General features: G+C 41.6%; 1 protein-coding gene across 1 annotated transcript in view; it reads left to right on the top strand.

Moving 5' to 3' along the window:
• LOC118389964 (roundabout homolog 3) overlaps nt 1-12,586 on the top strand; it is a 133,844-nt gene that overhangs the window by 110,406 nt on the left and 10,852 nt on the right. Inside the window, exons 11-19 of the mRNA XM_035780018.2 lie at nt 1,019-1,187; nt 4,007-4,173; nt 4,467-4,588; nt 5,070-5,286; nt 5,913-6,037; nt 6,702-6,879; nt 7,398-7,634; nt 8,567-8,606; nt 8,990-9,129. Coding sequence (XP_035635911.1) covers nt 1,019-1,187; nt 4,007-4,173; nt 4,467-4,588; nt 5,070-5,286; nt 5,913-6,037; nt 6,702-6,879; nt 7,398-7,634; nt 8,567-8,606; nt 8,990-9,129 — 1,395 coding nt within the window. The remainder of the gene's footprint in view (nt 1-1,018; nt 1,188-4,006; nt 4,174-4,466; nt 4,589-5,069; nt 5,287-5,912; nt 6,038-6,701; nt 6,880-7,397; nt 7,635-8,566; nt 8,607-8,989; nt 9,130-12,586) is intronic.

The following is a 12,586-nucleotide window of genomic DNA, read 5'->3' as shown; positions in this document are numbered from 1 at the left end:
GTAATATAAAAAAAAAATTAAGCACAAATTCCGGCGTGCCATGTAAAGGCATGGGGACGAAGACCAAACAAACACGTAACAGAAACACAGGGTAGAAACCCAAACAAAAAAACTAGGAGTACCTTGAATAAATAAAACATGCGCACAATGATTAACACATGGGACGAGACCCGTAATCATCTGCTCAATCCACAAGGGCACGAAAGCCCAAAACACACAGCACAGGTACTCACACGCACCAACTGACATTGTAACAATAATCAACCCCCAAATGGAAACCAAAGGGCAAATATATACAAATACAATCAGTGGGAATAGGGGCCAGGTGTGTTCCAGAAAGATCCGTGACAGTCATAGTAATATAATAATAATATATAATAGTAATATATGCCATTTAGCAGACGCTTTTATCCAAAGCGACTTACAGTCATGTGTGCATACATTCTACGTATATTCTACGTCATGCCCATATAAGATCATTGAATCAAGAAATAAGGCAGAGGTCTTGTGATATTGTGGTTGAAATCACACCTAGGGGCGTTGCTTGGCCCATGGCGAAGCAGAGGGATGATGAGTTGGAATAAGTAGTGTCTTATCGCTGTTATGAAATGCTAATGTTTGATGAAGCTTGATAAGATGGTATTTAGTGCCTACTAATGCATCGTAAACCAACCAAACAGAAACTCTGATAATTCACAACTAAACTGTTATTCAGCCAGTCCGTCAAAGTCAGTTACTGTGATCAGGGCTGGGGTGTCGGTTCCATTTCAACTCCTTATTGACAATAATGTTGCTTTTCAATTCGTAATTACAGAATTTAAATGGAATTGACCTTATTGCATGAATTATTTATTCGTAACTCTTTAGACCACAAAAGGGCTTCCAACAACAGTTATATTGAGAATGGTACTACTAAATATAGGATATTCACTACCATCCAGCTACCCTGTCATCCTCTGTCTCTATTGTCTCTTTTTAAATTAATTTAAATAAAGTTTGATTTGATTGTGATTTTCAGAGAGTGGAGGTTCGTCTGTGCCCCAGGCATCAGAACCCTTCCAGCTACCGGGACCTCCCCAGAAACCTGTGGTGACCGACGTGACCCGCAACAGTGTCACCCTCACCTGGCAGCCCAACGCCCATGAGGGGGGGGCTGCCGTCACCTCCTACATCATCGAGGCCTTCAGGTGGGTGGAGTCGACAGTAGAAGATAGACCTGGGCTGCGTTCTGTAGGGCTCAACCTTGTGGTACATTCTGTAGAACAGACAGAAGGACAGATTTGAAAAAAAGTGTTTTCTTAGAAGTAACACGAATCATCTGAAGACACACTTTCCCTAACACACATTTTCTATCCTCCAGCCCACTGCCCTCTCTCTAGCCAGAGGTTGCTGTGTGCAGCCATCCCTCATCGTTTCTTAATGGTGTGTCAGCACATGAGCCGTGTTCGCCGGGCAAGACAGGCAGGAGGGCTCACCCCCCCCCCTGCAGACACACAGACTCTGACACCTTTCACATTCTAATCAACCCTAGCTAGGTTGGCAGCTGGCCCATGCTAAGCCACTCCCCAAATCTCCCAGCTGCCCCCACTTTGCATTTATTCCACATCAAACAAATCAAAATCAAATCACATTTTATTGGTCGCAAACACATATTTAGCAGATGTTATTGCGGGTTTTACGTCCGTCGTTAGATGAATGAGACCAAAGCACAGCGTGGAAAGTGTTCATGATTTTTGAAACTGAACTCCGACAAAACAACAAAATACAAAACGGAACATAAAGTTCTGCAGCGTTCGACAGCAACAATGCAAAAACAAGATCCCACTATCTAAGCTGTGAAAAAGGGCTGCCTAAGTATGATCCCCAATCAGAGACAACAATAGACAGCTGCCTCTGATTGGGAACCCTACCCGGCCAACAAAGAAATAGAAAAACTAGAATGCACACCCAAATCACACCCCGACCGAACCAAATAGAGAAATAAAGAGGCTCTCAGAGGTCAGAGTGTGACAGCGGATGTAGCGAAATGCTTGTGTTCCTAGCTCCAACAGTTCAGTAATATCTAACAATTCACAACAATCTAAAAGTAAAATAAAGAAATTAAGAAATAATTAATACTGGATATATATTATTTAAAATATTAGGACGAGCAATGTCAGTGTATGTGCATGTGCATGCGGCAGGTAGCCTAGTGGTTAGAGCATTGGACTTAATCCCCGAGCTGACAAGGTAAAAATCTGTCGTTCTCCCCCTGAACAAGGCAGTTAACCCACTGTTCCTAGGCCATCATTAAAAATAAGAATTTGTTCTTAACTGACTTGCCTAGTTAAATAAAGGCAAAAATAAAATAAATATATACAGTACCAGTCAAAATTTTGGACACACCTACTCATTCAAGGGTTTTTCTTTATTTGGACTATTTTCTACATTGTAGAATAGTAGTCAAGACATCAAAACTATGAAATAACACATATGGAATCATGAAGTAACTAACAAAGTGTTAAACAAATCAAAATATATTTTATATTTGAGATTCTTCAATGTAGCCACCGTTTGCCTTGATGACAGCTTTGCATACTCTTGGCATTCTCTCAACCAGCTTCATGAGGTAGTCACCTGGAAGGAATGCATTTCAATTAACAGGTGAGCCTTGTAAAAAGTTAAGTTGTAGAATTTATTTCCTTCTTATTGCATTTGAGCCAATCAGTTGTGTTGTGACAAGATAGCGTTGGTATACAGAAGATAGCCCTATTTGGTAAAAGACCAAGACCATATTATGGCAAGAACAGCTCAAAAAAGCAAAGAGAAACAACAGTCCATCATTACTTTAAGACATGAAGGTCAGTCATTTCGGAATATTTCAAGAACTTTTAAAGTTTCCTTGAATGCAGTTGCAAAAACCATCAAGTGGTTTGTAATGACACACACATAAACACACCGTGATCAATTTAGTACGCCTTCATGGAAATTAGTGGGGTAATCTAAAATGGTAATGAATTTAAATGCGGATGGCACAGACAGACAAGTCCTTGGGCTATTGTACGCTGAGAGGAATTTTGCCCCCTCCCAACCTGACTCACTAGCCCCCTCATCCCTCTTCTATCACCTTGCCCCCTGGGCAGTAGTTAGCACCGTGCCAAGTGAGCAAAATTGTGCTGGGGGCTGTGGAAGTGTCCAGGGACAGAGAAGTGGGGATGAGTGTGTGTGTGACAATGGGGAGATGGAATCCTGACACATTGTTACTGTATGAAGAATGGCAGATGTACCATTCTAAAGGACATGCATGTTTATTGGGAAAGAGTGTATGTTTACGTGTGTATCTGTGTTTTCCTGTGTGTGTGTGTGCGTCCCACGCTTCAGCCTCTCCTCCGTCAAAGTGACCTTACATTTATCACTACCAGTATTGGGTGGTCTGCTACAGGAATATTTATGGCTCGCACAGCTTTTATATCTCTGTCGCCTAATTGCGCAGGTTAGCTGTAAAGTCACTAGTCTGCTGCTGTCTCTGGCAAGATGAAGAAAATAAAAAGTGAACGAATGGAGAGAAATGAGAAAAAATAAAAAAGCGAGGGGTGGAGGAGGTTGTCATGTGACCATGCCACTAAATAATAAGAGGTGACATTTCATCTAAATAAGAAGAGTCGGGAGAGGAAAATGCAGGACCGTCAAAGCCAAAGAAGCTCAACATGTTTCCCTCTACCTTCATCAGATGCGTTGTTCACAAGATTTATCACAGAGCGAAATAGTATCATTATGCAAGTGATCTCACAATTTTTCATAAAAACAAGCCATTTTAAAAGGACAAAAAAAAGCAGAAGACTTGACAGAAACACAGCTGGCATTATTGTTATTGTAATCAGAATGAAGACAGTGAATAATAGTTTATCACTATAGAGGAATGACATCGTTGTCACTACAGGGTATAAGGAAGGCTTGCCTTGCACAGTAACTTTACTAACATAAGTGGAAATGACACGACATCATTGTCTGTGGTCTCTTACTCTAGCCAATCAGCAGGCAGTACGTGGCAAACGGTGGCTGACCTGGTAAAGTTGGAGAAACACACTGTCAGCGGTCTCTTTCCCAACACCATCTACCTGTTCATCGTCCGAGCAGTCAACGCCTACGGGCTGAGTGACCCCAGCCCCATCTCTGAGCCCGTCCGCACACAAGGTCAGTACCTGGGAGGGGATATAACAGCTTTACTGGACATTTACTATGAAAGGCAATTGAAAAAAATGTAAGCATTACAAGGTGGGTGTTAGTGTAGAGAGAGAGTGAAAAGTTTGAAAGTAAAAAAAAAAATTCTCAAATTTTGAAGCATTTCATCATGAAAGCATGGCGGTTTGAAGGCTTCATAAAAACTATTTAGATTATTTCAATCAAGTGTATATGAGCTACAGTAAGCATCTACTATAGTTTTACTGTTATTGTCTGTCTGATGTTTGTTAATGTTGTGTTTGCAGATGGGAGTCCTACAGGTCAGGGAGTGGACCACAGGCAGGTCCAGAGAGAGTTGGGAGAGGTGGGTGTTCATCTTCAGGAGCCTGTCACACTCACTGCCTCCAGTGTTCAAGTATCATGGATGGTGAGTACCCTGACCTGAGTTTTTACATATTCTTTCACAGGAGAAATACCATCTGTAACGATGTGCGCTGAGAGTCGGGAAGAAAGTTTAGGTAGTGAGTGTTTAAAAAAAATTTACGGAACATAATACAAAACAAGAAACACTAACAGCACAGACAGGAAACTGAAACAGAAACAATGACGCCTGGGGAAGGAACCAAAGGGAGTGACATATATAGGAAGGTAATCAGGGAAGTGATGAGTCTAGGTGAGTCTGATGACCTGCAGGTGAGCGTAACGACGGTGACAGGTGTGCGCCATAACGAGAAGCCTGCTGACCTAGAGGCCAGAGAGGGAGCACCCCTGACACCATCAGTTGTACTTTCACACTCTGGAATGTTTTTTTTTTTTTACTGTATATCCATTTCCAAGGGCAGTAAAACTGTAATTCATAAATGTCTCGTTTTCCTCTCTTTCCACCCCTTTCTTCTGTCCCTCCCCAGGTAGACCGTCAGTCCCAGTACATCCAGGGCTACCGGCTCCTCTACCGGCCCAGCGGTGGCACCTGGCAGCTGCAGGATATCAAGGCCCCGTCAGAGCGCCTGGCCGTGGTCGCCAACCTGCTCACAGGCACAGAGTATGAGATCAAGATCCGGCCCTACTTCGACGAGTTCCAGGGCAAGGACAGTCGGCTGCTGCTGATCAGAACAGCAGCGGAAGGTAAGACTGGCTTGAAGCTACTGATACTCACAACTTCTGATGAGACTGACACAAGCCCTTTTGAGACCGAGGCTCTCCTAATATGGACATGGTACACTTGAGATCGCCTATGTCCATAATGGAGGGAATGGTGGGTAACAAGGGTTTTAAATTAGGTTTTTCTCAATGGGACTTCCAGGTTCAAATAAAGGCTTTTAAAGTGGTGATTGATTGGTCATACTCAGACGTTGCTGTCAAAGGAAATGTGCCCTCAGTCAATTCACCCAGCAAAATAAGGGTGAAATACAAAATACATTCTAGAAGTGGTTTTTAAATAAAACCTTTTAGTACTTGTCTTGAAACATTTTGAGGACTTTTTGAAAATAGCTAGCTGTTCAGGAGCCTCTAGGAGTCACATCACAGTCGAAGCAATTGGATTGCAATTCCCAACACCTGTGTGACCTTTACATCCTGTTATGAAGACGAAGCACTGTATATAGTTCAATAACCATTTGATGGCATTTGATGGAGTCGGCCATTTTCATCATTCTCAAATCATATTTTCGCTATTTTGCCAAATGCCCCTATTTCATTTTTTCATATCAGTAGTTTTTTTTCACACCTTGCTCGTATCTCTTCTCCTGCAGTCCCGAGCGCCCCTCCCAGAGCAGTCAACGTGGTTACAGTGAAGCTGAGCAACAGCTCCAGTATTAGTGTGTCCTGGGAGCCTCCTCCCTCCGACATGCAGAATGGAATTATCCAGGAGTACAAGGTATGCTGACAGAGAAAATGGCATGCACGTTTTTTGGAATTTTCGTATAAACAAAATGGAAATTACATAATAATAGTTACATAATTACGACATAGTTTATTTGGGATTCATTAAAACAAGTAATGGGAAACAAATGAGTAGCTATGAATTGTTTTGAATTATTTGAAGCAAGTATCAGAAAGTACCCAGTTACCAAATAAGTTATTTTCTAAATAACAAAATATAATGGAAACACCAGCTCAAACAGGACTCTAAAATAAATTGTGTCTATATAATGACTTCCTCAGAGACAACAGGCAGTCCTAATGGCATGTTGACGTTTACTGTCATGAGTCTCGTCCTGGAGGCAGGACTGAGTGATTTCTTCTTAGATAGGCCAGCTACAATGTCAAAATTGGCTATATTGTAAAAATATATATAAAAACTCAAATTCATTTTTTTAAATCTTCATTTAAGGTTAGGGTTAGGTGTTAGGGTTAGCAGTGTGGTTAAGGTTAGTGTTAGGTTAGGTTTAAAATCAGATTTTATGACTTTGTGGCTGTGGAGAGCTGCCTTCAGAACAAGATTCATGACGTAAAAAACGTTAACCTGCGTTCTAATTTTTACACCGCAAATTTGACCTCTTCCATCTCACACCAACTCACCGTCCTCCAACCATCAACAGGTGTGGTGTGTGGGCAATGACACCCAGACCCGCTACCACATCAACACCACCGTAGATGGCACTGTCCTCTCCACCGTACTCAAGGGGCTGCTGCCAGGCATCCTGTACCAGGTGGAGGTGGCAGCGGTGACCAGCGCCAGAGTGGGCATCCACAGCCAGCCTGTGTCCATCCTCATCAGTGAGTCCCCCCAGAACCACAAGCTAGCAGAATTAGACATTTCAGTTCTGCGATATCAAGGACATTTAAAAAAATAAAAACATTTTTTTACCTTTATTTAACCAGGCAAGTCAGTTAAGAACATATTCTTATTTTCAATGACGGCCTAGGAACAGTGGGTTAACTGCCTGTTCAGGGGCAGAACGACAGATTTGTACCTTGTCAGCTCGGGGGTTTGAACTCGCAACCTTCCGGTTACTAGTCCAAAGCTCTAACCACTAGGCTACGCCACATAGTGGGGGTAGCTAAAATTACTGAAATTATTACTCAGCATTTCTTTTATTACATTTAAATGTTTGGTCATTTAGCAGACGCTCTTATCTAGAGCGATTTACAGGAGCAATTAGGATTAAGTTCCTTGCTCAAGGGCATATTGACAGATTGTTCACCTATTCGGTTAAGGGATTCGAGGTTGGTTATAATACTTAACAGGTAAAAGTTAAATATCCCTCCACTAACTACTTGCCGCTCTCCTTCAGAGCTGCCAGTGGAGGCACCGTCAGTGCCCGGTACCGGGGTGGGCGCGGAGGGTGATGAGAGCAGCGTGAGCCTGGCCGAGCAGATTACTGATGTGGTGAAGCAGCCGGCATTCATCGCTGGGATCGGCGGGGCCTGCTGGGTCATCCTCATGGGTTTCAGCGTGTGGATCTACTGCCGCCGCAAGAAGAGGAAGGAGCTTAGTCACTACACTGCATCGTTCAACTACACGCCTGCTGGTACTTTACACTTTATATGATGCAATCTTTACACACCACTAAATGTTACTTTACCACAATATCAAAGAAGTATGTTGTAACCCACCTTACCATATCAAGTATTCCACTGCACTTTACAAAAGGCTACTATTATACCTTAAAGTTACCTAACAAAATATTTACTTATTGCATTCTAATATATTGGCAAACTTGCACTTTACAATGGAGTGCAATGGAGTAGAAACTTCTGTTTTCTCTTTTCAAAACTGGTTGAATGACTATTTTTACCCTGTAGGCACCTGAAACTTACCCAAAGTGACATAGTAAACGAGAATCACCTGCCTCCAACCAAATTCATTTGAATTCTTCTGAATTCATAATACTTTTTTTTTTAAATCTACATTTCAGGTTAGATGTTTTACTTTGTGCAGTTGTAAATCAAACAAATCCTTGCGTGAACACCAAAATAGTCTTTCAATGCATTAAAGGGGCCATCTGCAGTTGCTACATCCATTTTCGGGCTAATAACTTAATGATATGTACCCATGGATTCTTGAAGAATATAACATATACAGTAAATGCCTCGCGAGCTTTGTTCAACTGTCATACCTCATCAGAACCCAAAATATAAGGTTACTTTACTCAAATGTTTGGAACAAAGCAAATGTAAACAAAGACTATACAGCCTGAAAACATGGTTAGAACTATAATTTTGATATCATGGACGGTCAGTCCTTGCATCCATAGCTTTGTCTATAAATTTGAGTGGATACATTTCTCCAGCCCCATCTCTCAGCTTTTTACTGAAACAGAATATGAATGCGCTTTATTCTTTTCAAATGCTGATTCCTGCTTTAGGGTTGCCAATATATTACAGCGAACTGTACCATACTGCACTGTGGAAACCTTACTGTATTTTACCTTGCCATTCACACATTACATTTTTTCTGCAGTTGGCTTTCCACATGGAGAGACATCTGGACTTAGTGGAAGGTAAGGATCCCTGTTTATGTCATTTCAAGTTGATTTTCACATTCTTATATTAGTCCTTTTTTGTAATGTGATGAGAACAAAGTTGTGGATTGACATCAGATATGATCATAGTGTGTGACTACCTACATGTACATATTACCTCAATTACCTTGTCTAACTGGTGGCCCCGCACATAGACTCTGTACCGGTACCCCCTGTGTATAGCCTCACTATTGTTATTTTACTGCTGCTCTTTAATTATTTGGTACCTTTATTTCTTATTTCTTGTAGGTATTTTTCTTAAAACTGCATTGTAAGCGTTTCACTGTAAGGTCTACTACACCTGTTGTATTCGGCGCATGTGACAAATAAAAATGGATTTGATTTGATTAATTGTGTTTTAGGCCTGGCATGCTGGGTGGCAACATGGGCAACTACCCATGGCTGGCAGACTCTTGGCCCACCACCAACCTGGTCCACAGTGGCAAGGAGGCTGTCAAATGTTGCACCTCCAAACATGACACGGCAGAGAGATACTACAATGGTATGAGACACGGCATGATTCTGCTCACAATGGCCATTTTGTTTTGTATAAACATGAATGGTATACTACGGGGCTGCCAACATGCACGCATTTTGCGTACCAACTACGCAATTCTCTGTCCATGTACGCAGGTACGAGTTCCGGGTTAAAAGTATGCAGAAATTAATAGGGTCTGATTTTTTGTTTTTTTGTTTTTACATTTTAATAAAAAATAAATCCACTGAGTAAATCTAACAGCAGTTCACTCGCATTTGCTAGTGAAAGAAAGAATACCCTCTTGCTAGGGACAGAAGTCCCAGGCAGAGCCAGGTAGCGCCTTGCTAACATGGCAACATGAGGGTATATTAACTCTTTGGTCTTCCACCATGTAAGTGGATCAGCATCCAGGGGACTACAGTCCACTTCCCTGTATGAGGTCACCTCCTCCTCTATGACCTTGACCTTTGACTTGGGTCCCTGCTTCTGGGATGTGAACAACTCTCCAAAAAGCTTAGTCATGGCAGACTTCTTTTCTGGAGGAGAACCCCTGTCACCTGCCGTCTCTGGAGAGGGGTTAGCTCCTATGGTATCTGTGGCTTGACCCTGCAGAATTAAATTAGACGAAAATACTATCTCTGAAGTGGCTTTAAAAATATGATTTGTTGTTAGAAATATATATCAGACACTATTATGACCATTACAATTATTACCTTATAATGAATTGTTAAATCACTAATTAATAAAATAATAAATGTCACATGAACAAAATAATTACAATACCTGTTGTATATTGGTCACAATCTCTGCTGTGAGTTCATTGTAGACTCTCAGACGAGCAGCAGCATCCAGGTGTAGCAGGGACTTGAACCGGGGGTCCAAAGCGGTGCTCTTGTGTAAGAAGTCTTGGACCAGGGTCAGCATATCTAGGCTCCAGGTTAACTCTGATAGCAGTCTTGACATCCCTTACTGCGGGTTCATTTTCATCAGATGCCACCATTGATTTCAGGATCATTGTTTTCATAGGCAGGACCATGGAAACTGATGGAATGCTCTCAGTGCAGATCAGTGTTGTGACTGTTTTGAGAGGTTTGCACACTTTGATAACTTCCTCTGCTAGTCTCATGTCATTTTCAGACAGTCACAATATCTTTCACATTCTTCCTCACAGCTTGATCAGTCAGTGTAGAATGCACAGTAACTTTCTGCTCAAGGTGTCTCTCAACCATGTCATGGCTTGAATTCCATCTAGTAGGGACATCTTGGATTAATTTGTGGTTTGGCAGCTCCAGCATCTTCTGATTTGTCTTAAACATGTGCAGCAGTTGTGCTGTTATGACAGAAGGATACCACCGTCCAGATCTTTACTAGGAGGCAAGAGATTGGATTCACTGACATTGCTTTTTGAGATGCTAGATGAATAACGTGAGCAAAGCATCCTATCTGTGGCCCCAATCCAGTTAGTGCAACGGCATTTACAATATTTCTAGCGTTGTCAGTGTTCACAGGAATCGTTACGTTATCCCCCTCCAACTTCCACACGGCAACTACGTGACTCTCAAGGGGACGTGTTTGAAGGAGATGGCTTTTTATCTATCTCCCACTCTGCCGTAATGAAATGAGCCGTTACAGTATGGTAGCTCTAGACATCCAACTGTCTGTTGTTAGAGCAACAGACCTCATTCCTGACAACTTGTTCTCAAGTAGTTTTTTGGGGTTTGAATAAGGCAGGCATTAATGTATGGGCAAGATGTGTACAGGAAGGAAGAGTGAAGCGCGGCTCGACCACTTTAAACATGTTTCTGAACCCTGCATTCTATACCACAGAGAAGGGTCTCATATCTGCCGCTATGAATTTTGCCTTCGCTCCGTTGATTTCTTTAGCCCTACCGGAGTCAGCCGCATATTGTTGCCTGAAGGCTGTGGGGAGAAGGGGTTGCCAGGCTATCAGTAATGAACAGAGCCTACATGTTGTAGATGTTATATCCACCACTCTAATAGGCTATCAGCAATGAACAGAGCCTACATGTTGTAGATGTTATATCCACCACTCTAATAGACTATCAGTAATGAACAGAGCCTACATGTTGTAGATGTTATATCCACCACTCTAATAGGCTATCAGTAATGAACAGAGCCTACATGTTGTAGATGTTATATCCACCACTCTAATAGGCTATCAGCAATGAACAGAGCCTACATGTTGTAGATGTTATACCCACCACTCTAACAGGCTATCAGCAATGAACAGAGCCTACATGTTGTAGATGTTATATCCACCACTCTAATAGGCTATCAGCAATGAACAGAGCCTACATGTTGTAGATGTTATATCCACCACTCTAACAGGCTATCAGCAATGAACAGAGCCTACATGTTGTAGATGTTATATCCACCACTCTAACAGGCTATCAGTAATGAACAGAGCCTACATGTTTTAGATGTTATATCCACCACTCTAACAGGCTATCAGCAATGAACAGAGCCTACATGTTGTAGATGTTATATCCACCACTCTAATAGGCTATCAGTAATGAACAGAGCCTACATGTTGTAGATGTTATATCCACCACTCTAATAGACTATCAGCAATGAACAGAGCCTACATGTTGTAGATGTTATATCCACCACTCTAATAGACTATCAGCAATGAACAGAGCCTACATGTTGTAGATGTTATATCCACCACTCTAACAGGCTATCAGCAATGAACAGAGCCTACATGTTGTAGATGTTATATCCACCACTCTAATAGACTATCAGCAATGAACAGAGCCTACATGTTGTAGATGTTATATCCACCACTCTAATAGACTATCAGCAATGAACAGAGCCTACATGTTGTAGATGTTATATCCACCACTCTAACAGGCTATCAGTAGAGCCTACATGTTGTAGATGTTAACAGAGCCTAACAGGCTATCAGTTGAACAGAGCCTACATTTGTATATATCCACCACTCTAATAGACTATCAGTAATGAACAAAGCCTACATGTTGTAGATGTTATATCCACCACTCTAATAGACTATCAGTAATGAACAAAGCCTACATGTTGTAGATGTTATATCCACCACTCTAATAGACTATCAGTAATGAACAGAGCCTACATGTTGTAGATGTTATATCCACCACTCTAATAGGCTATCAGTAATGAACAGAGCCTACATGTTGTAGATGTTATATCCACCACTCTAATAGGCTATCAGTAATGAACAAAGCCTACATGTTGTAGATGTTATATCCACCACTCTAATAGACTATCAGTAATGAACAGAGCCTACATGTTGTAGATGTTATATCCACCACTCTAATAGACTATCAGTAATGAACAGAGCCTACATGTTGTAGATGTTATATCCACCACTCTAATAGACTATCAGTAATGAACAGAGCCTACATGTTGTAGATGTTATATCCACCACTCTAATAGGCTATCAGTAATGAACAGAGCCTACATGTTGTAGATGTTATATCCACCA

This window comes from Oncorhynchus keta, chromosome 11 (assembly GCF_023373465.1).
Source record: "Oncorhynchus keta strain PuntledgeMale-10-30-2019 chromosome 11, Oket_V2, whole genome shotgun sequence".
Lineage (NCBI taxonomy): Eukaryota > Metazoa > Chordata > Actinopteri > Salmoniformes > Salmonidae > Oncorhynchus > Oncorhynchus keta.
This window is presented reverse-complemented; position numbering and strand designations above follow the sequence as displayed.